General features: G+C 42.8%; 1 protein-coding gene across 2 annotated transcripts in view; it reads right to left on the bottom strand.

Moving 5' to 3' along the window:
- Positions 1-27,215, bottom strand: part of LOC120050125 (semaphorin-3ab-like) — a 58,564-nt gene that overhangs the window by 25,409 nt on the left and 5,940 nt on the right. For both annotated transcript variants that reach the window (XM_038996777.1, XM_038996778.1), the window contains exons 2-3: positions 9,957-10,117; positions 7,013-7,075 (exon numbers count right to left, since the gene is read on the bottom strand). In XM_038996777.1, coding sequence (XP_038852705.1) covers positions 7,013-7,075; positions 9,957-10,117 — 224 coding nt within the window. The remainder of the gene's footprint in view (positions 1-7,012; positions 7,076-9,956; positions 10,118-27,215) is intronic.

The following is a 27,215-nucleotide window of genomic DNA, read 5'->3' as shown; positions in this document are numbered from 1 at the left end:
TAACCCATAGTCACAACAACAGGTCACCCCAGCAGAGGATATTATCACTAACCCATAGTCACAACAACAGGTCACTCCAGCAGAGGATATTATCACTAACCCATAGTCACAACAACAGGTCACCCCAGCAGAGGATATTATCACTAACCCCTAGTCACAACAACAGGTCACCCCAGCAGAGGATATTATCACTAACCCATAGTCACAACAACAGGTCACCCCAGCAGAGGATATTATCACTAACCCATAGTCACAACAACAGGTCACCCCAGGAGAGGATATTATCACTAACCCATAGTCACAACAACAGGTCACTCCAGCAGAGGATATTATCACTAACCCATAGTCACAACAACAGGTCACCCCAGGAGAGGATATTATCACTAACCCATAGTCACAACAACAGGTCACCCCAGCAGAGGATATTATCACTAACCCATAGTCACAACAACAGGTCACCCCAGGAGAGGATATTATCACTAACCCATAGTCACAACAACAGGTCACTCCAGCAGAGGATATTATCACTAACCCATAGTCACAACAACAGGTCACCCCAGGAGAGGATATTATCACTAACCCCTAGTCACAACAACAGGTCACTCCAGCAGAGGATATTATCACTAACCCATAGTCACAACAACAGGTCACCCCAGCAGAGGATATTATCACTAACCCATTGTCACAACAACAGGTCACCCCAGCAGAGGATATTATCACTAACCCATAGTCACAACAACAGGTCACCCCAGGAGAGGATATTATCACTAACCCATAGTCACAACAACAGGTCACTCCAGCAGAGGATATTATCACTAACCCATAGTCACAACAACAGGTCACCCCAGGAGAGGATATTATCACTAACCCATAGTCACAACAACAGGTCACTCCAGCAGAGGATATTATCACTAACCCATAGTCACAACAACAGGTCACCCCAGGAGAGGATATTATCACTAACCCATAGTCACAACAACAGGTCACCCCAGCAGAGGATATTATCACTAACCCATAGTCACAACAACAGGTCACCCCAGCAGAGGATATTATCACTAACCCCTAGTCACAACAACAGGTCACCCCAGCAGAGGATATTATCACTAACCCATAGTCACAACAACAGGTCACCCCAGCAGAGGATATTATCACTAACCCATAGTCACAACAACAGGTCACCCCAGCAGAGGATATTATCACTAACCCATAGTCACAACAACAGGTCACTCCAGCAGAGGATATTATCACTAACCCATAGTCACAACAACAGTTCACCCCAGGAGAGGATATTATCACTAACCCATAGTCACAACAACAGGTCACTCCAGCAGAGGATATTATCACTAACCCATAGTCACAACAACAGGTCACCCCAGCAGAGGATATTATCACTAACCCATAGTCACAACAACAGGTCACCCCAGCAGAGGATATTATCACTAACCCATAGTCACAACAACAGGTCACCCCAGCAGAGGATATTATCACTAACCCCTAGTCACAACAACAGGTCACTCCAGCAGAGGATATTATCACTAACCCATAGTCACAACAACAGGTCACCCCAGGAGAGGATATTATCACTAACCCCTAGTCACAACAACAGGTCACCCCAGGAGAGGATATTATCACTAACCCATAGTCACAACAACAGGTCACCCCAGCAGAGGATATTATCACTAACCCATAGTCACAACAACAGGTCACCCCAGCAGAGGATATTATCACTAACCCCTAGTCACAACAACAGGTCACCCCAGCAGAGGATATTATCACTAACCCATAGTCAACAGTTCCAGTGTCCAACCAGTATTTCTGTGGTTAGACCAAACCAACAACCTCTAAACCCGGATATGCTCCACCTTATTTGGTTCACAACCATGACCGTTACAAGGGTTACTTGTGTCAACGTCTTCTAAATGACTTTACCTTATGGGCTTCCTAACATTCCGGCAACAACAGGGCAACAACAGGGCAATGGAAGAAGCAATGTCTTCCTCCATCATTCTCACATTGCTATTATATACATTGTAAACTGTCTCATTAATTATCTTACTGACAGACAGAGATGTTTAGGTTTTCTCATGGTCGTTAGACTAATTTCCAGCCAGGCATTTTGTGTCTCTGTGTGTGCGAGTGTGTGTGTGTGTGTGTGTGTGTGTGTGTGTGTGTGTGTGTGTGTGTGTGTGTGTGTGTGTGTGTGTGTGTGTGTGTGTGTGTGTGTGTGTGTGTGTGTGTGTGTGTGTGTGTGTGTGTGTGTGTGTGTAATATTGAGTGCATGTTGTGTGTGTGCCAAGGCTCTGACAGACATTTACTCAGCCTAGTCAGACATGCTACTCTGCAATTCTCTAGGTGAAAAATGACTTCTCTACACACACTTCTCTACACGTTACCTGAATACCACTGCATCCTCTGTGGAGAGAAGGGTCATTATTGGGAATAACTGATTACTTTCCCTTGAAAGAAGGGGGAATTAGTAGGCAGCTTTGTTTAAGGTAGATGGTTGACTGTGTTTTGAGAGCACACAGTGAACCTAACATGCAACAGTCTGCAGATAAAACTATAACTTCTGGACTAAATGAGAATCATTACACACTCTGCACTGTGTTGAACCATTCAACAAGTTCTGCATCACTTGTCTGTTAGGGCTGGGAATTTCCAAGGATCTCACAATATGATATTATCACAATATTTAGGTGCTGAAATTATATGTAGTGTGATTCTATATGTAGTGTGATTCTATATGTAGTGTGATTCTACATGTGGTGTGATTCTATATGTATAGTGATTCTATATGTATTGCGATTCTATATGTAGTGTGATTCTATATGTAGTGTGATTCTATATGTAGTGTGATTCTATAAGTAGTGTGATTACATATGTGTTGTGATTCTATAAGTATTGTGATTCTATATGTAGTGTGATTCTATATGTAGTGTGATTCTATATGTAGTGTGAATCTATATGTATTGTGATTCTATATGTAGTGTGAATCTATATGTATTGTGATTCTATATTTAGTGTGAATCTATATGTATTGTGATTCTATATGTAGTGTGAATCTATATGTAGTGTGATTCTGTATGTATTGTAATTACATATTTATTGTGATTCTATATGTATTGTGATTCTATATGCATTGCGATTCTATATGTATTGTGATTCTATATGTATTGTGATTGTATATGTATTGTGATTCTATATGTATTGTAATTCTATGTGTATTGTGATTACATATGTATAGTGATTACATATGTATTGCGAATACATATGTATTGTGATTCTATATGTATTGTGGTTCTATATGTATTGTGATTCTATATGTAGTGTGATTCTATATGTATTGTGATTCTATATGTATTGTGATTACATATGTATTGTGATTCTATATGTATTGTGATTCTATATGTATTGTGATTACATATGTATAGTGATTCTATATATATATTGTGATTACATATGTATTGTGATTCTATATGTATTGTGATTACATATGTATAGTGATTCTATATGCATTGTGATTACATATGTATAGTGATTCTATATATATATTGTGATTACATATGTATTGTGATTCTATATGTATTGTGATTACATATGTATAGTGATTCTATATGCATTGTGATTACATATGTATTGTGATTCTACATGTATTGTGATTACATATGTATTGTGATTCTATATGTAGTGTGATGCTATATGTATTGTGATTACATATGTATTGTGATTCTATATGTAGTGTGATTCTATATGTAGTGTGATTACATATGTATTGTGATTCTATATGTATTGTGATTCTAAAAGTAGTGTGATTACATATGTATTGTGATTCTATAAGTAGTGTGATTCTATATGTATTGTGATTCTAAAAGTAGTGTGATTACATATGTAGTGTGATTCTATATGTATTGTGATTCTATATGTATTGTGATTCTATATGTAGTGTGATTCTATATGTATTGTGATTCTAAAAGTAGTGTGCTTACATATGTATTGTGATTCTATATGTATTGTGATTCTATATGTATTGTGATGCTAAAAGTAGTGTGATTCTATATGTATTCTGATTCTAAAAGTAGTGTGATTACATATGTATTGTGATTCTATATGTATTGTGATTCTATATGTAGTGTGATTCTATATGTATTGTGATGCTAAAAGTAGTGTGATTCTATATGTATTGTGATTCTATATGTATTGTGATTCTATATGTATTGTGATTCTATATGTATTGTGATTCTATATGTATTGTGATACTACATGTATTGTGATTCTAAAAGTAGTGTGATTACATATGTATTGTGATTCTAAAAGTAGTGTGATTCTATATGTATTGCGATTCGATACTTTGATTTTATTTGATGTTCGAAACATTTTGCCTTCAGGAAGTATTTATACCCCTTGACTTCACATTTTGATGTGTAATAGCCTGTATTCAAAATTGATTAAATTGACACAATACCACATAATGAACCCCAAGTTAAAACATATTTTTAGATTTTTTGCAATTGTATTGAAAATAAAATTAAGAAATATCTAATTTACATAAATATTCACACCCCTGAGTCAATACTTTGTAGTAGCACCTTTTGCATTGATTACAGCTGTGAATCTATCTTGGTAAGTCTCTAAGAGCTTTCTACTCCTGGATTGTGCAACATTTGCCCATTATCTTTTTCAAAATTCTTTAAGCTCTGTCAAATTGGTTGTTGATCATTGCTAGACAACCATTTTCAGGTCTTGCCATAGATTTTCAAGTAGATTTAAGTCAAAACTGTATCTCGGCAACTCAGGAACATTTGGCCTTGTGTGTTAGGTTATTGTCCTGCTGAAAGGTGAATTCATCTCCCAGACAGAACCAAATTTTCTTCTAGGATTTTACCTGTGCTTAGCTGCATTCCGTTCACAAAAAGTGAATTGCTTTGCCACATTCTTTTCAGTATTACTTTAGTGCCTTGTTGCAAACAGGATGCATGTTTTGGAATATTTTTATTCTGTACAGGCTTCCTTGTTTTCACTCTGTCAATTAGCTTAGTATTGTGGAGTAACTACAATGTTATTGATCCATCCTCAGTTTTCTCCTATTAAACTCGAACTGTTTTAAAGTCACTCTTGGCCTCATGATGAAATCTCTGAGCAATTTCCTCCTCTCTGGCAACTGAGTTCAAATATCAATATAATATCGTCCAACAATAATATCACGATATGTAACTGTATCGATCCCTCATCGCTATAATCAACTCTCTCAGAGAGGGGCTATGGGCTATGGGATTGGGCAATAATGGGCTATGGGATTGGGCAATAATCCATAACTGAATCAAATGAGTCACATTCCTGACTGAATCATACCAAACCTACTGAGTCATATTGTACGAAGCCCAGTGAATCACCAGTAAGACATTTGGGCAGAGAGTGCTGTACTGTTGCATTTGTTCCACGGCTCCAAATTGAGTGGAGAAATTCAACACTTAGGAGCTAGGAATGCTTTTGTAATGTCCTAATCAAGCATTCGTGCCCACAAAAACGCAGCTTTCATCGCCTCATTTTCTAGAGTAAACATTTTTGCAGCATGCAAATGCCTCATCAATGTGTGTGTGTTAATGCACGCATGCATCTGTGTGTGTGTGTGTGTGTGTGTTATAGAGTACACGTGTGTGTATCTGGTCATGTGTACAGCAGGAATGTCTGTATGTATCTGTGTTTGGGCAGTGCTGTGTTTATAACCCAAAAACCTGCCACAGACTATGACACAAGTGGAACCTCTGTGATTTATGGACTGAACTACGTAATCCCACATAATCCTAGAGCCCCCTCCACTCCACTGCATGTACACTCAGCCATGAAATTAGAAGCAGATACGACACGAGGGCTGTGTGTAAACCCCACATGAGATAACACACACAATCTGATAAGTAACACACACACTGTCTCTCTCTCTCTCTCTCTGAGATAACGCACACAATCAGATGGCACACCCACACACACTCACTTCATCTCTCTCTCAAACACACACACAGACACACACACTGAGTTCAGCTGTGCATGCAGAACATTGGTAGATAAATAAACAGAGTGATGTGATGTACTGCGTTCTTGCCACCGTGCCAACAGGCCAACAGCGAGAGGAGCGTTGTGTACTTTCTGAACCAACAAACACACACAGTGGGGAAGGAACGCTTCCAGGGGACCACAAGGTCATGGAAACTACTAGCTATGTTAGGTTGGATCAATGTTGCTATAATGTTGCTTCCACATCATTTCCACAACAAACATCTTCTAAATGTTTCCATCTGACGACGTTGAAACGATGTGGAAAAATATTATTATTAATGTTGCAGGTTATTAATGGTTATTAATTATTAATGTTAGGTTATTATAGGTTATTCATGTTGCAGGTAACACACTAACAACATACCAGACAAGCTAGTTACATGGGTTGCTAATGGTAACACACTAACAGCATGTCAGACATGCTAGTTACGTAGGTTACTAATGGTAACACACTAACAGCATGTCAGACATACTAGTTACGTAGGTTACCAATGGTAACACACTAACAGCATGTCAGACGTGCTAGTTACGTAGGTTGCTAATGGTAACACACTAACAGCATGTCAAACATACTAGTTATGTAGGTTGCTAATGGAAACACACTAACAGCATGTCAGACATGCTAGTTACGTAGGTTGCTAATGGTAACGCACTAACAGCATGTCAGACCTACTAGTTACGTAGGTTGCTAATGGTAACACACTAACAGTATGTCAGACATGCTAGTTATGTAGGTTGCTAATGGTAACACACTAACAGCATGTCAGACATGCTAGTTACGTAGGTTGCTAATGGTAACACACTAACAGCATGTCAGACATGCTAGTTACATTCCCCTGCATAAGCTGTGTGTAGATAAGTTAAAGTATAGCCTGCAGGTAACATACACCACATGTATCAATCTATTGTGTCAGGCTACATAAGAGTGATAAGTGGTTATAAGGTGACTCGCAGAACTTACCCCGAGGTCTTTCCCCGCCCACTTGCACTCGTCACGCTTTGAGGGCGTGGCTGGCCATGCGATCTATGGAGAGGAGGAGAGTGTTATAATACGGAACAGAGGAGAGAATGTGTCATTGAGAAAGATTATAAACAACAACATCATTGAGTTTTATCTCAATCTCTTCATTCGAAGATTCAACCATGGACACTCTTACTGACAGTTGTGGCTGCTTTGTGTGATGTATTGTTGTCTCTACCTTTTTGCCCTTTGTGCTGTTGTCTGTGCCCAATAATGTTTGTACCATGTTTTATTCTGCTACCGTGTTGTGTTGCTACCATGTTGTTGTCATGTTGTGTTGCTACCATGCTGGGTTGTCATGTGTTGCTGCTTTGCTATGTTGTTGTCTTAGGTCTCTCTTTATGTGGGGTTGTGTTGTCTCTCTTGTTGTGATGTGTGTTTTGCCCTATATTTATATTGTATGTATTTTTTGTTTTTTTGTCATTGTAAATAAGAATTTGTTCTTAACTGAATTGCCTAGTTAAATAAAGGTTAAATAAAAAATTTATAAATACAATCATTTAAAAGTGAGGGAGTGGTATACTAAGGAACAGAGGAGAGAATGTGTCATACGAACAGAGAGAGTGAGTCATCATATAAAACCAGAGAGAGGGAGTGCACAATAATATTCTGGGGTCCATTCAGGGGGTAGTCTAACCAGGAATTTAACCCAGGTTCATGCAAATGATAGTCCAACACATTTGCCATTGCACCAAAGTGTCAGAACCTCTGGATGAGTATGCTAAGTGTTGCACGTAGCTTGCTACCTTGTTATGCTGAAGGGAAGTGAGTTTTGAACCATGAAGTAAGAGAGACAGATAGCTTTAAAGGGAGCACAGTGTAAGTCACTACCAGTTTAGACTGGCTCCTAGCTAGCAACATTAGGCCTAGTCTTATTCACTTACTGGGTCAAAATTAATTCCCCCCCAAATCTTTAGGTGGACCTAGGTTTAAAAACATTTGGGAACCCCCTGTATAAGCTTAGCTTTACACTCCTGAAAGTTAAATAACCAGAGCACTCCTGAGGCCCTTTGGAGGGTCATTTGCGACGTTCAATTAAAGATGCTGGTCCTTATGGTTTTACCATCTGTCACATTCGTGTGTGTGTGTCCCGCCAGTGTCCCCTGAATTATAAAAACAGATCGTGTCCTGGGGCCGGACTCGTAATAAGAGCTGGAATAATCATCCACACGCATGAAGGTTGAGGAGTACAACAAGTCATAGAAGTGCAGGTACCAGAATGCAGGTAGGTGCTAGAACATGTGTAAACACCCACACATGGTATGCTCATGGCACTAGAAAAACACCACACATAGCAGGTTAGCAAACACACACACACACACACACACACACACACATACACACACACACACACACACACACACACACACACACACACACACACACACACACACACACACACACACACACACACACACACACACACACACACACACACACACACACACCATATGCGGACACACACACACATCCTTCTAGCGTATCTCTCGTCAGGATCAGCTGAGCTGTTCTGTCAGAGCAAGGGGACCTGCAGTGCACATCTGGGTAATTGCATTAGATTTGCTAAATCACCACTTTTCCACTTATCTTTCTCTGCATTATCAAAGATCTGAATAGGGAAAACACATCCGCGCCAAGGGCCCAAAATAATTATGTAATTCTCTTATATTTAAATAGCCTCTGCAATGCATACAGTGTGTGTGTGTGTGTGTGTGTGTGTGTGTGTGTGTGTGTGTGTGTGTGTGTGTGTGTGTGTGTGTGTGTGTGTGTGTGTGTGTGTGTGTGTGTGTGTGTGTGTGTGTGTGTGTGTGTGTGTGTGTGTGTGTGTGTGTGTGTGTGTGTGTATTTCAGCGTCTAAGCGCCTTTGTAGTTTCTCCAGTGCCTCAGTGCTTCTTGTTCACATCAATCTCCACGTCTGTGATAGCTGTCAGAATCAGATAAAAAAGACTCTTAACTCTCCTATAACCTGTTCCAGGTGGACTGATGGAATTATAAACAGGCCTGTCTGGAAAAAGAGACAGAGAGATGGAGAGAAAGGGATGGAGGGAGGAAATCACAGTAATGGACTCCAGAGAGATGGAGAGAGGAGCAGGAGTGGGTCTCGAATAACAAAGGGCTGCTGCTCAATCAAAGATGGTTTTTCATTTGAACACACTATGTTCGCTAGCCAATCAGCATCATAGTTCATCACAGCTCACTAGTCAATGAGCATGACCTCTGCACTCTGAGATCCAAACTTCCAATTAGGATAGGTTTGGATATAACGTGAACCTAAATCCTGATCATGCCGTACAGCAGATCTAGTCAAATGGAATCCGGCCTGCCAACTTGTTTAATTACATTTATTCAATTATATTCCTGTCCCCCAACCATCTGCACAGAGGAACATCATCCCAATGAAAAACATGTTTATACATAGCTCTGCCATATACAGCTGAGTGCATTCTAATTACTCAATCATCCTCACTTCCTTTTGCTAATTATTCATACAGATCACCACAGGAAAGTTCAGACAGCTTTCAGCTTTCAGTATTTATGGGAAATGCGGTCCAAGTCTTCTTCTCTCAGAGTTTGATTTGGCAGTGAGGTCCCTTCCATAGCTCCATAGATTTGCTATTATGTGTTTTCATTGGCAGTTACTAAATGGACGGCTTGCCTATACACTGGACCTCCTGTCTGAATCAATATCCACTCTTTAAAAGTGGGTTTATTTTATTTCATGTATATGTGCCTTTTACTGGAAGAATTGAGAATAAGCAGTCCATTGTATGTCTGCATTGATGCAAGACCCATAGAGCAAATGTTGGTTTTGTGTGTTCCGTGTGGTCATTGTGTTTTCTTCATAATGTTGAACTTGTGTGCGGTCAAAGAGTAGGACTCTTACCTGTTTGTGCTCTCTGTTGAGATTGACCAAGTCGAAGGAGAAGACGTGGTCCTCGGCACCCACCAACAGTCTTCCTCTCTCCTCGTCCAATAGGAAGGTGTCGTAGCCGGAGCTGTTGGTGAGGCCGTTGAAAGTGATGAGGTTACTGGATTCTACCATCTCTGAAACACACACAGAGGACAGAGCATGGTGAGTCTAAAGCAGATAGACAGACGGATGGATGGAAGAGGAAGAAAGGTGGACAGATGGATGAATGGATGGGTGTGTAGACAGACAGACAAGGGTTAAACAGTTCCAGTCATTTTCCCCAAATTCCCTGCTTTTCTAGAAATCATGGTTGGAGGATTCCTGGATTTCCAGCTTATTCTCTCGTAATTCCAGACACCTCCCAACCAGGATTTCTGGGAAATACAGAGCGTTTTGGGAAAGGTACAGGAATTAAACAACCCTAGAATAGACAGACAATAGACAGACAAAAATATCTAAAGAGCTTCAATTTAGATACGCTGCATGTCGGTGTCGGTAGTCAATGTTACAGTTATAACCAACAGCAAATGAATTGTGGCACAACAGAGTATTGTATGACTGTGTTCCTGGTAAAGTGACACAGACAGATGAAGAATTTAAGTTCTGGGAGTTCAGATTTCTCAAGCTAGACACTTCTAAAAAGGTTCACCAAAACTGCCCTTTGGGATGTCACACAGATCTGGTCAGGTATGACGTCAGGCCTCTAAGGTGGACACTGCGTGACCCAATCTCAGCATGGCGCAAAAGCTGCCCAAGCATGTGATTGGCTGAATCTTTTATAGGCATTCGGGGCAGGGCTGTGTGTGGTCAGTTAAGAAGTGTAGTACAGTGTGTGCAGAGGCACCTGCATAAACAGCAGGTGGAGGCAGGACAGTAAGTTCCTATAAACCTGTCAGGTCAACATCCCCCAACCCGAGACAAAACCTCTGAAAGTAGTAACAGCATGTTGAGACTGCTGAGATAAAGCCGAGCCAGCCTTCATTACACCAACTAAAATAACCAACTCAGAAGACAACAGTGTTGCTATGTTTTTGCCTCTGGTTCCTCAATACAAATCAGAATTGCTACTCAACCAAACAACCTGGTCGAAAAACGTTCCTAGAAAATCTGAAAGAATGATTAAGATAAGTGAGCATGATGATAACATAATTGATGCGTCTCTAACAGTTTATCAGGGGTCGGATTCTGCCCTACTTCGTATCTGCTTCCATTCAGACTACACTCCTTGTATCAGACACACCTGGACATACTGTAGACATATGGCCTGTACAGAAATTACAGGTACATTAAAAACCCATGTCTCAGCACCATGCATCACGCTAGCTCTTCCATCACCGTCCCCACTGGCAGTCTGGACTGCCATCTCCTCTGAGCCCTGATTGATGGGCGGCTAGAATATCGCCCTAAATGGCACACTATTAACCCTACATAGTGCACTACTTTTGACCAGGGCTCTATGGGTCCTAGTCATAAGTAGTGTACTATGTCGGGAATAGGATGCCACTTGGAACCTTAACCCCAGAGAAGCCATCTGCGCCCACTCTCCCTGGGTATTGTGGGTAAGATCGTGGACATCTGTGTGTATAGAGAGAAGAAGGAGAAGAGAGGGGGTGGGGGGTGTCAGTGATCCTCTCGTCTGTGTCAACATCGCTCTGTATCAAGTGTTCCATGGTATTCCCAATGGGATAAGGAGGGGAAGAGAGCGGGATGAGGGGCGACTGTGGATCACCCAATAAAGCAGCTCACAGCTCATCTAGGTCGACTAGGGCTGCTTCAAGGCTGAATGGGAGGCTTTCAAGGTGTGTGTAGTAGTTGGTGTTACAGTACTGATATTGTGCTGTCTGTATTGCCTTTATGGCAACCTGTCTGTCTATGTGTGTGTGTGTGTGTGTGTGTGTGTGTGTGTGTGTGTGTGTGTGTGTGTGTGTGTGTGTGTGTGTGTGTGTGTGTGTGTGTGTGTGTGTGTGTGTGTGTGTGTGTGTGTGTGTGTGTGTGTGTTGTTCATAGGTACGTCATTATACAGTACTTGTGTGCAATTCTGTGTGCACGCTGCTGCCTATGTATGCATGTCCATCAGTCATCTAACAGCTTCTCCAACAGTTAGAGCAGATGTAACCAGAGAAGAAATATCAAGTAGACAAACAGAGACTGGCTGACTGATCCAGAGTCTGGAGGCATCGTCAGTGGCTGGCCCATTTCATCACCGGGCCAACAGCCTATCAGATAACCCTTTACTCCTAATCAACCAATCAGCTATGACAGCCCCCGGACAGGAAACAAGTTATAGTGAGCACAAGGAAAAGTGCTTTACAGTGAAGGTAATGCTTGAAGAGGTGGACTTCTATTACATACAGTAAGTAAAGGGGAAAATGGAGAGAGTTGGTCAGAGAGGAAGGGAAGAGATGGAAGAAAATAAGTCACATATTGAACTGTGATGGTTTTTAAATGGAGATGATAACTGATAACCTGAATAGAACTTCTGCTACAAAAACAAAAGGTGAGGAAGAGAGGGTGAAAGAGGAGAATGGAAGAGGGAGACTTATGAGAGACCACAGGAGGTCGGTGGCACCTTAATTGGGGAGGACAGGCTTCTGGTAATGACTGGAGCAGAATTAGTGGAATGATATCAAATACATCAAACACATGGTTCCCAGGTGTTTGATGCCATTCCATCTGCTCCGTTCCGGCCATTATTATGAGCTGTTCTCCCCTCAACAGCCTCCACTGTGAGAGACAGAGAACAGATAAAGAGAGCGAGACGGATATACCAAGACAATGGACAGAGACAAAAAATAGGAAGAGCAGACGAAATCTGCTCATCTCAAAACAGAACAGAAAGGTATGCAGCTATGCTCTCTGCCATTTTGGCCCTGGATCTGACACTTCCTGCCCCTTTAAAAGCCCTCTAAAAGTGAGCGACTGTTGAACCCTGGAGCCAGGAATTTGCACGCTCTCTCCATAATGGCAGCCGTGGAGATCCATCGCGAAAGGTTTCCCCCAGATGGGCCGGAGATTAAACACATGCCACATATTTCAACACGTCGTGTTCTCAGAGTAAGACAAGTTGGGATGGTAGGCTGAGCAAGGCTTTGTCGTAGCTGAGGATCGCCACGGCTGCGAGGCCGATGGAACTGGGGCGAGACACCTAAGAACCCAAGAGGTAAAGACGGACACGCTCGTTTGGAGACGTGTTCACACACAGCACACACAGAGCACAACGGCCTTGTGCAAGGGAGCAGATGTACAGTCACACAGAGACACACAGAGATATAAACACACGCACGCACGCACTCCTCTTCCCAGACTAAGTTGTAATCCAATCAGTGTTTCTGCAATGGCAGCATTAACCAGTGGAACACTGAGCCCACTCAGCAGTTTCTACCACACACACACACACACACTCTGCCCAACACCGCCACACTCCCACCTCTCTCAAACACACACACACACACACACACACACACACACACACACACACACACACACACACACACACACACACACACACACACACACACACACACACACACACACACACACACACACACTGCCCCACACCACCACACTCACACACACACACACACACACACACACACACACACACACACACACACACACACACACACACACACACACACACACACACACACACACACACACACACACACCACATACAGGCACACACACACTCCTTATAACGTCTTTCACTCAGACACGTGCGTACACATATCCTTTCTCTGCTGCCCATCTCACACACTCACTTATACAAACCTCCTTCTCTTCAAACACATCCTCTGTTCCCCTGCTCTCCCTCACACACAGAAGACAGGTAGGTGTGGCTGAATCTGGACCACAGACCTGTCTGTCTGTCTGTCTGTCTGTCTGTATACCTGTGCCTGCTCAGGCACACACCTCTCCATGTGTTCAAGCACTCTTTCTCCGCGTGGGCATGTGTTCGCATTAAGTACGTCCTCGAAACCGATAAACACTCCTGATTCATTCAAATAAATGATTCGCTCCCTATCGTACGCCATTATGGGAAATAACCTGGCTCTTGTTTTATTTTAAAAGCCTCTGGGGGAAAAAACTATCCAAATTGAAATCACAAGTGTGATTGTCAGGAGGAGTGCCCTTCATCTTTCCATTCTCTAAACAGAGAGGCCTTTCAGTCGCCTACACCCTCTACACTCAGCACAATGGCAGAATAACCAAACATGAAAAGCGGCGAGACATTCAATTATGTTTATATATGTTTATCTGAATGACTCGAGCATAAAAGTAAGGCCCAACAGGAAAAAAGCACTTCACAATAAACTTATGCAACACTAGGCTATAGGAATAATAGCAGCGTTTATTGGGGAGTGTTGGTAGTGGGAGAGAGGTATTCTGGGGAACAGAAGTAGAGACTACCTGTGTTTGAAATCGCCTCATTTCCTCTTTCACCATTTAATTTCCTGTCTCTCTGCCAGATCTGTTGTTGGCACTAGTTACCACAGCCACAAAGTCAGAAGGCCCGCCTACTTGACCAATCAGATGAGGGAGTGTGATGACCTGTATACTGGCGGTTCATGGGAAATGATCGATCAGATGAGGAATTGTGATGATGCGTATGCCGACCGGCTTGCAGTGGCAGACAAGATACATGCTTTTACCTTGTGATCCATCAATGATTTGGTTTTTATTAGCTACAATAATAAAACCAACCGTTCTAAATGCAAATGGTAATCAGATGTCCTATTCAAACTATCATTATGTTTGCACTTACTCACAGTTACTTGTCTTAACCCCAAATAGGTTTACTCCAATATCTGCATTGTTTTTAAAATGGCATGTAGACAAACAAATTGACACATCTTGATTTTCAATTTTCAATTTCAAGTAATCCGCAAGTAAAAAGTGTAGTTTCACAGAAAGGTTCACAGAAGTTTCTTTATTTTTAAATTGGCTGATTTAAGATGGAAAACTTCAGCCCTGTTACATTTATTAATTCAAAGTTGCAATATGTAGAAATCACTCCATTTCCTTGTTGCAAAATGTCTAATAGTTTGCCTAATTTCAGCTTGTAACTAAACAAGCAAGTATAGTGTAGAGAATCATTGTACCATCTAAACCGCTGTGAAATATATTTTCAATAACCCAAAAATTTGTATTTTCCACTGTTTGCAGCTGGTGTACAAAACCAAAAGTATAAGATGCAAAAATGAAACTTAAGAACGGGAAGCATAGAAATAGGGACTTGCTTTCAAGAGAATGACAGATCTACAACTCACATTTCTATGTGAACTTGGTCGGGTTGCCCAAAAACGTACATACTGCAACTTTAACTTTAACTTAACATAGCCTTGCAGTCCACCTTTTCGTCATTTCCTACCAGTTTCCGTCTCTGTACAAAGACATGGTCTTCAGGCTATGGAAGATAGCAAAACATGTCATAATAATAATTGATTGGACTTACAGTACATGGCACTTTTCTAGACACCCAAAGCTCTTTATACTGTAAGGGGAAACTCTCCACCCTAACCCCACTTACATAGTATATTTCTATTTATTTTATTGGCCACCCCTCTCTTCGAAGGACAAAAGTAACTTTGTTTTACATTTTAGTTTTTTTATCAGATATTTTGTTACATATTTTGTACATTATTCATACAATTTACATACATGGTGCTTTTATAGACAGTATTAAATGATAGGAATACAGTTTGATATACACATTACACATCAAATGGTATGACAGACTCTTGCAATGAGTACCATGGGATCTTTAGCGAGCACAGAGTCAGGACACCCGTTTCAGGTCCCATCTTCCATTTTATTGAGGAACATTACATTGTTAGTTATTAAACTTCAAAATGATTCAAATGAAAGGAATGTTGTAAAAGTGTATAGAGTAAATTACAGTGATCCGTTTTTGGACTTCTTGTTCATTTCAGAAGCATATTTCTCTTGGGCGTTTGTTTGTCTGTCTTTCTGCTGGTGGCATCCATACGTCTTTGTGCCCACAACCTGAAATGGAAAACCATTGAATGGGAGACTTTTACTCTCCCAAATGAGTAGTAGGCTGAGCATCTGTTGAAGGTCAATAACATGATGTATTACTATTAGAATGAAAGGCAGCTCTATCAAACACAATAACTCTGTGCTTGGAATGGAATCCCTTATGTTAGCTAGCTAGCTTATTTTAGATGAGTAGCAACAGTTAGCTACTAGTTTCTCAATGTTATAGAATTTTAGTGACGTTGCCAATTCTTGTTCCCGAATGTATTTAGTTATTTGATCCTCAAACTTGAACTCGATACGCCATTTTGAAAATGAGGTGTTTCCCGTGAAACTTAATGCGCGTCATCACATTCCCTCATCTGATTAGTCAGGTAGGCGGGCCTTTTGAGACGGCATACGTGTCATCATACTCACTCATCTGATTAGTTGAGTAAGTGGGCTTTCTGACATTGTGGCTGTGGTAACTAGTGACGTCCCAGATCTGTTGGCATAGCTTCCTGTTTCCTGGATTGGGTTGACAGGAGGGGTGTATGTCGATGTGTGTGTGTGGTCTTGTTCTTCTATCCTCGTGGGGACCTGAAATCCCCAGAAGTCCCCACAAGGATAGTAAAACAAGGAAAATTCTCCCTTGTTTCCCCATGGGGAAAATGGCTATTTTAAGCTTAGGGGTTAGGTTTAGGGTTACAATTAGGGTTAGGGGTTAGGTTTAGGCGTTAGGGTTAGGTTTAGGGGTTAAAGTTCGGGTTAAGTTTATGGTTAGGGGTTAGGGAAAATAGGATTTTGATTTAGGTCCCCACGAGGATAGAAAAACTAGTGTGTGTGGTTGTGTGTGTGTGTGTGAGAGAATGGGGTGTGGTTGTGTGTGTGTGTGTGTGTGTGTGTGTGTGTGTGTGTGTGTGTGTGTGTGTGTGTGTGTGTGTGTGTGTGTGTGTGTGTGTGTGTGTGTGTGTGTGTGTTTGTGTTTGTGGGAGCTTTGTGTGTGTGTGTGTGTGTGTGTGTTTGTGTTTGTGGGAGCTTTGTGTGTGTGTGTGTGTGTTTGTGGGAGCTTTGTGTGTGTGTGTGTGTGTGTGGGAGGTTGGGGTGTGAACATGTGTGTGTGCATGTCTGTGTGTGTTGCGTGCGGAGAGTGTGTGGAGAGAGAGGAAGAGATTGAAGATAGATCTGAACAGATCTTGCAGATGATTTGGGAGCTACCTGTTTATCTTTCAAAGAACAATAGCAGACTTTTGAAAAGGAAAACGCCCTTCTCCCACCCAACACCAACAGTCTGGTTTGGCATCCATCTCTCTGTCTCTCTCTTTCCCTCACTCCATTCTCGGTGTGTGGTGCGGTGTGGTTTTTTCTGCGCTCTCACGCCAACCTCCGCTGCAGAGCAAGCACAGGTGGTGGACGCATTTTGGAAAGGTGGGGGAGGCTTTGAGCAACAATTTTTTTGAATGTTATCTTAATTAAGCCCTGGGATAGCCAAAAGCCTTGATGCTTGGCTTCTCCTCTCCTTCCTCCTTTTTCTGCACTTCTTCTCCCTCTTTCGCAGCTGCTGGTGTGTGTGGCAGGTTGCCGCAGTAACGGTTACTATAACAGAAACGTCCAAAACCGATGGATTAATCCGAAACGACGATTGACAGGCATTGAAAACGGCTGCGAGTGTAAACAGGAACTTGAAATACAGGTGTCTCGCCCTTAGTGACACTGACACACCATTTAAACACAGGAACTATTCATGTCTAAACCCAAGGACTCTGTTGCGGGTTTAGACACTTCAAAGAGTTCCATTGGACAGAACATGTGGATGAATGTTTCATTCAGTTGGTTCTCCATTTCATGGACCTGGTTGGATTCTGAGGTTGGATTCTACTGCACTTATGCCTGTTTTGACACACTTTTTCTTTAAAACAGAACCAATCATTATAGCCTTGATTTCTCCACAGTGGTAGCTATTCCTGAGAGAGTAACCATCCTTTATGATTTCTCCACAGTGGTAGCTATTCCTTAGAGAGTAACCATCCTTTATGATTTCTCCATAGTGGTAGCTATTCCTGAGAGAGTAACCATCCTTTATGATTTCTCCACAGTGGTAGCTATTCCTGAGAGAGTAACCATCCTTTATGATTTCTCCACAGTGGTAGCTATTCCTTAGAGAGTAACCATCCTTTATGATTTCTCCACAGTGGTAGCTATTCCTGAGAGAGTAACCATCCTTTATGATTTCTCCACAGTGGTAGCTATTCCTGAGAGAGTAACCATCCTTTATGATTTCTCCACAGTGGTAGCTATTCCTTAGAGAGTAACCATCCTTTATGATTTCTCCATAGTGGTAGCTATTCCTTAGAGAGTAACCATCCTTTATGATTTCTCCATAGTGGTAGCTATTCCTTAGAGAGTAACCATCCTTTATGATTTCTCCACAGTGGTAGCTATTCCTGAGAGAGTAACCATCCTTTATGATTTCTCCACAGTGGTAGCTATTTCTTAGAGAGTAACCATCCTTTATGATTTCTCCATAGTGGTAGCTATTCCTTAGAGAGTAACCATCCTTTATGATTTCTCCATAGTGGTAGCTATTCCTGAGAGAGTAACCATCCTTTATGATTTCTATACAGTGGTAGCTATTCCTTAGAGAGTAACCATACTTTATGATTTCTCCATAGTGGTAGCTATTTCTTAGAGAGTAACCATCCTTTATGATTTCTCCACAGTGGTAGCTATTCCTTAGAGAGTAACCATCCTTTATGATTTCTCCATAGTGGTAGCTATTTCTTAGAGAGTTAGCATCCTTTATGATTTCTCCATAGTGGTAGCTATTCCTGAGAGAGTAACCATCCTTTATGATTTCTCCATAGTGGTAGCTATTCCTTAGAGAGTAACCATCCTTTGTGATGCACATAAAGTGAATGTTCACTCCATGTTTGTTGCAACCTCTCCTACAGTAGCTACAAACAGTAAGTTCATCGGTATCTACAGTTGAAGTCGGAAGTTTACATACACTTAGGTTGGAGTCATTAAAACTAGTTTTTCAACCACTCCACAAATTTCTTGTTAACAAACTATAGTTTTGGCAAGTTGGTAAAGATAAGGACTTTGTGCATGACACAAGTCATTTTTCAAACAATTGTTTACAGGCAGATTTCACTTATAATTCACCGTATCACAATTCTAGTGGGTCAGAAGTTTACATACACTAAGTTGACTGTGCCTTTAACAGTTTGGAAAATTCCAGAAAATTATGTCATGGCTTTAGAAGCTTCTGATAGGCTAATTGACATCATTTGAGTCAATTGGAGGTTTACCTGTGGATGTATTTCAAGGCCTACCTTCAAACTCAGTGCCTCTTTGCTTGACATCATGGGAAAATCAAAAGAATTCAGCCAAGACCTCAGAAAACAAATTGTAGACCTCCACAAGTCTAGTTCATCCTTGGGAGCAATTTCCAAATGCTTGAAGGTACCACGTTCATCTGTACAAACAATAGTATGCAAGTATAAACACCATGTGTCACGATCGTCTTTAGGTGAATGAGTGGACCAAGGCACAGCGTGATACGAATACATCTTCCTTTTTATTTACGAAGATGAACACGAAACGAAACACTTCTACAAACTAACAAAAAACGACCGTGAAGCTACAAAACGAAAGTGCAGACACAAGCTACTAACGTTTAGACATAGACAATTACCCACAACCTGTCTAATGCCTATGGCTGCCTTAAATATGGCTCCCAATCAGAGACAACGATAGACAGCTGTCTCTGATTGAGAACCACTCAGGCAACCATAGACATACCTAGACACCTACACTGAACACAACCCCATAAACTCTACCAAAACCCCCTAGACACTACAAACACCCTCGACTAGACAAAAACACACAAACATCCCCCCATGTCACACCCTGACCTAACTAAAATAATAAAGAAAACAAAGATAACTAAGGCCAGGGCGTGACACCATGGGACCACACAGCCATCATACCGCTCAGGAAGGAGACGCGTTCTGTCTCCTAGGGATGAACGTACTTTGGTGCGAAAAGTGCAAATTAATCCCAGAACAACAGAAAAGGACCTTGTGAAGATGCTGGAGGAAACAGGTATAAAAGTATCTATATCCACAGTAAAACCAGTCCTATATTGACGTAACCTGAAAGGCCGCTCAGCAAGGAAGAAGCCACTGCTCCAAAACCACCATACAAAAGCCAGACTACGGTTTGCAACTGCACATGGGAACAAAGATCGTACTTTTTGGAGAAATGTCCTCTGGTCTGATGAAACAAAAATATAACTGTTTGGCCATAATGACCATTGTTATGTTTGGAGGAAAAAGGGGGAAGCTTGCAAGCCGAAGAACACCATCCCAACCGTGAAGCACGGGGGTGGCAGCATCATGTTGTGGGGGTGCTTTGCTGCTGGAGGGACTGGTGCACTTCACAAAATAGATGGCATCATGAGGTAGGAAAATGATGTGGATATATTGAAGCAACATCTCAAGACACCAGTAAGGAAGTTAAAGCTTGGTCACAAATGGGTCTTCCAAATGGACAATGACCCCAAGCACACTTCAAAAGTTGTGGCAAAATGGACAACTAAGTCAAGGTATTGGAGTGGCAATGACAAAGCCCTGACCTCATCCTATAGAAAATTTGTGGTCAGAACTGAAAAAGCGTGTGCGAGCAAGGAGGCCTACAAACCTGACTCTGTAACACCAGCTCTGTCAGGAGGAATGAGCCAAAAATAACCAAACTTAGGGCGGGAAGCTTGTGGAAGGCTACCAAAAACGTTTGACCCAAGTTAAACAATTTAAAGGCAATCCTACTAAATATTAATTGAGTGTATGTAAACTTCTGACCCACTGGGAATGTGATGATAGAAATAAAAGCTGAAATAAATCATTCTCTCTACTATTATTCTGACATTTCACATTCTTAAAATAAAGTGGTGATCCTAACTGGCCTAAGACAGGGAATTTTTAATAGGATGAAGTGTCAGGAATTGTGAAAAACTGAGTTTAAATGTATTTGGCTAAGGTGCATGTAAACTTCCGACTTCATCTGTATCTACAACTCATGCTTTACTTTCTAACACGATGTGCGTAGGTCAACTCAACCCACTATAGGATATGAATCAGCCACCCTAACAAGACATCCCCAACCACAAACTCTTTCTATGACTGGGCTAAGAATGGATAGAATTTCAGCTTACAGTGATACTCATCTTTCTTGGGCAAAATAATATATTTCTGAGTAACCACATGACATTTCTGTCTTTCTTTGAGCTGCAGTGGGAGAGAAAGAGGGAGCAAGAGAGAGGGAGAGAAGAGAGTGAGAGAGGAGAGAGAGAGAGAGGAGGGAGGGAGAAGATGAGAAAGGAAGAGAAAGACAAAGAAAGAAAGAGGGAGGGATAGAAAGAGAGAGAGAGAGAAATAGAGTGAGAGAAATAGAGAGAAATATAGAGAGAGAAATAGAGAGAAATATAGAGAGAGAGAAACAGAGAGGGGGAGAGGGACCGTATGTGGAACCATTTAATTAGTTGGATTCTCCGCCTGACACTAGGAGTAGACCACAGAGAGTTGTTTAACCAGCCCATGACAACAGAAACGGTTCAACCCTATAAACCCCCCGTGACTGCAGAAACGGTTCAACCCTATAAACCCCCCGTGACTGCAGAAACGGTTCAACCCTATAAACCCCCCGTGACTGCAGAAACGGTTCAACCCTATAAACCCCCCGTGACTGCAGAAACGGTTCAACCCTATAAACCCCCCGTGACTGCAGAAACGGTTCAACCCTAAACCCCCCGTGACTGCAGAAACGGTTCAACCCTAAACCCCCCGTGACTGCAGAAACGGTTCAACCCTAAACCCCCCGTGACTGCAGAAACGGTTCAACCCTAAACCCCCCGTGACTGCAGAAACGGTTCAACCCTATAAACCCCCCGTGACTGCAGAAACGGTTCAACCCTAAACCCCCCGTGACTGCAGAAACGGTTCAACCCTATAAACCCCCCGTGACTGCAGAAACGGTTCAACCCTAAACCCCCCGTGACTGCAGAAACGGTTCAACCCTAAACCCCCCGTGACTGCAGAAACGGTTCAACCCTATAAACCCCCCGTGACTGCAGAAACGGTTCAACCCTATAAACCCCCCGTGACTGCAGAAACGGTTCAACCCTATAAACCCCCCGTGACTGCAGAAACGGTTCAACCCTATAAACCCCCCGTGACTGCAGAAACGGTTCAACCCTAAACCCCCCGTGACTGCAGAAACGGTTCAACCCTAAACCCCCCGTGACTGCAGAAACGGTTCAACCCTAAACCCCCCGTGACTGCAGAAACGGTTCAACCCTATAAACCCCCCGTGACTGCAGAAACGGTTCAACCCTAAACCCCCCGTGACTGCAGAAACGGTTCAACCCTATAAACCCCCCGTGACTGCAGAAACGGTTCAACCCTATAAACCCCCCGTGACTGCAGAAACGGTTCAACCCTATAAACCCCCCGTGACTGCAGAAACGGTTCAACCCTATAAACCCCCCGTGACTGCAGAAACGGTTCAACCCTATAAACCCCCCGTGACTGCAGAAACGGTTCAACCCTATAAACCCCCCGTGACTGCAGAAACGGTTCAACCCTATAAACCCCCCGTGACTGCAGAAACGGTTCAACCCTATAAACCCCCCGTGACTGCAGAAACGGTTCAACCCTATAAACCCCCCGTGACTGCAGAAACGGTTCAACCCTAAACCCCCCGTGACTGCAGAAACGGTTCAACCCTATAAACCCCCCGTGACTGCAGAAACGGTTCAACCCTAAACCCCCCGTGACTGCAGAAACGGTTCAACCCTAAACCCCCCGTGACTGCAGAAACGGTTCAACCCTAAACCCCCCGTGACCGCAGAAACGGTTCAACCCTAAACCCCCCGTGACTGCAGAATGCCCACTCATGCAGGACTAAATGATCCTGTTACCCCAGGCGGGTCATTGTTGTCCCTGTTCTCAATTATGATGAAATCATGCACACGCACGCACGCACGCACACACGCACACACGCACACAGGCACACACAGGCACACACACACACACACACAGGCACTAAGCTTTGCTTAGGGGAAAGATTGGTGGATCATTAGACCCACTGATGGATTGGGTTTTGAAAGGCGGTGGTTGGTGAGGTCGTGTCTGTTGCCCTCCACTGTTAGTATGGTATGTCTTTAGTCAAGCATAATGTTCAACATTACTAAGGCTTACCAAAGAGTTTGAGATTACACCAAGAGACTCACGCTCACACAATTAACATATACACAAAAGGTGACACAAACACATAGAAAGACTGACAGAGACAGAGGGACAGACTGACAGAGAGACAGACTGACAGAGACAGAGGGACAGACTGACAGAGAGACAGACTGACAGAGACAGAGGGACAGACTGACAGAGGGACAGACAGACAGAGAGACAGACTGACAGATAGACAGACTGTCATACTGACAGAGAGACAGACTGACAGACTGACAGACTGACAGAGATACAAACTGACAGACTGACAGAATGCCAGACTGACAGACTGACAGAATGCCAGAGAGACAGACTGACAGAGACACAGACTGACAGACTGACAGAGAGACAGACTGACAGTGACAGACTGACAGAGACACAGACTGACAGTGACACAGACTGACAGAGACACAGACTGACAGACTGACAGAGAGACAGACTGACAGACTGACAGAGAGACAGAGAGACAGACTGACAGAGAGACAGACTGACAGAGAGACAGTCGGATACACACACACCCATGCACACACACAGACAGACAAACAGAGACTTTTACACATGCACCACACATGCACACCATAGAGACGTTAGCCTGGGTGAAACATGACCCTGGAGTGGTGCTCCTTGTGGCTGACTGACGAGCCTTAGCAGCTGGGTCTGATCCACACACACTGCTGCAATGCAATGTCCACTCAGTAACCAAACCCTCTATACATAAAACACAGGAGTCATCCCTGTCACACACTGGACCCAATGTCCTCACCGTAACCATAGTCAAAATTGCAAGTATACATCCATTCTATAAGGATAAACTTCCGCCATACCTTACTTAATTGTTAACTTATAGACGTACGAGATACCAGAGCCGGACTCAGGGATGGCTAACTCTTTCGATCTCCACTGAGTTGGGTATATCTGCCTTACATGTGGAATGATCTCCAATGCACTTTCATATTGGAGGAATAGGTGCCTCTGTTTAGGACACGGCTGTTAGGGGACCTTTTTACTGAAGAATGTGTGTCTTTTATGACTGTGTTTTGCTTTTCATGTATTGTTGTGTAAAATAATGAGTATTTTAATTTGTATATTTTATGTTGATGTGTATTGCTGTGTATAATAATGTGTATTTTAATGTGTATATTGTATTCTGATGTGTATGGTTGTGTATAATAATGTGTATTTTAATGTGTATATTGTATTCTGATGTGTATGGTTGTGTATAATAATGTGTATTTTAATGTGTATATTGTATTTTGATGTGATTTGTTGTGTATAATAATGTGTATTTTAATGTGTATATTGTATTTTGATGTGATTTGTTGTGCTAGACTGGTACGTCTTCAAAAGAGACCTTGGTCTCAGCATTGACTTCCTGTAAAAAGAAAGGTTACATAAAAACTCTCCAAACTCAGACATCTTCTGTGTAGTTGACAATGAAAGTTCTACATGGAATTTGCTTTGGGGATTGCATGCTTTGCCTAGGCTAAATAAACATATTGGGAGATGCACTGAACTTGACCGAAACTCATCAACACCAAACCACAGCTTGTGAATGTCAACGTAACTCTAAAGAGCACACATTTCTCAACACGAATATGAAAACGTCCCATTCCAAATAAGGAACAGAAATAAAGTGGAAAAGTGCCTAAAACACAAGCCACACATTGTGTCTGTGACATACAAGTATGTTAACCCTTGCAAGGCTGGCGGCACAGACGTGTGCAGACCAGCAGGCTGGAGTGTTTATGGACATACTCAATCTCTTCCAGGCAGTTTTCCCCACTTGCTTTAACCCTAACGTTGATGTCCGCCGCGGACACCCCGCGGACAAATACCCCTAAAATCCGTCAGTTTAAGCTAGAGATACACTTCCACATCTGCAGTGAAAGCTGACAGAGTGTTTGTCAGACCATGAGACATCCCCAAAATCCATCTTCTCACAAAATGGTCTGTAGCATCTGTAAAGTATTCAAGGTTTAAAAAGGCTTCTAAAGTTAGATTTTTTTTTATCAACCCCCTACAAAAATGTCCATTAATTATAATCGACATAATATTTTCCATTTCCTGTTGTATTAAAATACAACATCTGCAGCTCCGTCACAAATGTTCAAGCAACACTATAAAACATGCAAGGGTATTACACAGATCATTAAATGCTTTGATTAATGACTGTTTGTTCTCCAAAGCCATCATGTCATTGTGCAACCCTGTGTGTTATACACAAGCTGACTCATTCTGCAGTATACAAACTGGCCCACAGTAATGGGAGTTGCCCAGTGCTGACTTTCTCTCCCAGTCAGGGGGGGGGGGGGGGGGGGGGGGGGTGTATGCTGCTCTTTCCTGATAACTAGGCTGACTGGGAGAGAAAGTCAACTGGAGGAGCCTGGCTGAAAACTGTACTTAGGGCCTGCGGTATTGTGAGCTGCCTGAGAGCGACTGAACTGAGGGAGGAGGAGAGGAAGGAGAGACGGAGGAGAAGGCAGACGTCTCTGGGGTCGGTCGGCGCGTTGGGAGCACACCTTATAATTATCCACATCCGCTCTGTCAGAGGAGGCCCACAGAATGGACAGATCCACCAGAAAGAGAGAGAGAGAGAGAGAGAGAGAGAGGTCTCTGTGGAACTCGACGGGGGTTATTATGGGTTAGCTCTACTCCAGTCTGCGTTGAGTTGGAGTGCGGTTCCGTACCGAGAGAGTGTCTATTTTGAATGGTTCCGAGTGAATTCCGATGGCGGGCTAGTCTCTTCCCTCTATTACAGTTCCACCCATCCGAAACAGGTCACTGTGGGACGACCGGGGTCTTCATTAAGAGGTTAAAGGTCCCAGTGATTACCCCAGAGGAGAGTAAATATCAGGTTGTTTAACAAGCCTTCTAATATTCCCCCAAGCTCCGCGAGAGATGTGTGTCTTTTTTACAATCACAATAGTTTTATGAGTCCCATCTCTCATGCTGCTATGGTTCATCTCTCGTTCACTGTCTTGGTCTGTGTCTTGCATTCTCTCTCACATTCATTCTGTCTGTCTGTCTGTCTGTCTGTCTGTCTGTCTGTCTGTCTGTCTGTCTGTCTGTCTGTCTGTCTGTCTGTCTGTCTGTCTGTCTGTCTGTCTGTCTGTCTGTCTGTCTGTCTGTCTGTCTGTCTGTCTGTCTGTCTGTCTGTCTGTCTGTCTGTCTGTCTGTCTGTCTGTCTGTCTGTCTGTCTCTCTCTTTCTCTCTCTTTCTTTCTCTCTCTCTCTCTCTCTCTCTCTCTCTCTCTCTCTCTCTCTCTCTCTCTCTCTCTCTCTCTCTCTCTCTCTCTCTCTCTCTCTCTCTCTCTCTCTCTCTCTCTCTCTCTCTCTCTCTCTCTCTCTCTCTCTCTCTCTCTCTCTCTCTCTCTCTCATGTGTGCTCCCTGTTCACCCACGGCCATCTGGCTTTGCACGACACCAACTCCATCATCTAGTTTGCTGACGACACCACGGTTGTAGGCCTGATAACCAACAACGATGAGTCAGCCTATAGGGAGAAGGTAAGTGAAGTGGCATTGTGGTGCCAGGACAACAACCTCTCCCTCAACATCAGCAAAACAAAGGAGTTGATTGCTGACTTCAGGAAGCACAGGAGGGAACACGCCCGATCCACATCAATGGGACTTCAGTAGAGAGATTCAGCAGTTTTAAGTTCCTTGGCATCTACATCACCGAGGACTTGACAAGGACCAGCAACACCACCACTCCTGTCAAGAGGGAGCAACAGCGTCTCCACTTCCTAAGGCTAAATTTGACATGCCACCCCGGAAACCTCTGCAAATACTACCACTGCATCATCAAAAGCATCCTGACCGGTTGCATCCCAGCCTGGTAGAGGACTTGCTCCGTCCATGACTGTAAGGCCCTCCACTGGGGCCGTGTTCCCACCCATCCAGGACATCTAATGAAACGGTGCCTGAGCAAGGCACGCAGCATCATCAAGGACCCCACACACACCCCAGCTTC

Source organism: Salvelinus namaycush, chromosome 6 (assembly GCF_016432855.1).
Source record: "Salvelinus namaycush isolate Seneca chromosome 6, SaNama_1.0, whole genome shotgun sequence".
In the NCBI taxonomy this organism is placed as follows: Eukaryota; Metazoa; Chordata; class Actinopteri; order Salmoniformes; family Salmonidae; genus Salvelinus; species Salvelinus namaycush.
The sequence above is the reverse complement of the archived record's forward strand: the minus strand, read 5'-3'. Positions and strand labels throughout refer to the sequence as shown.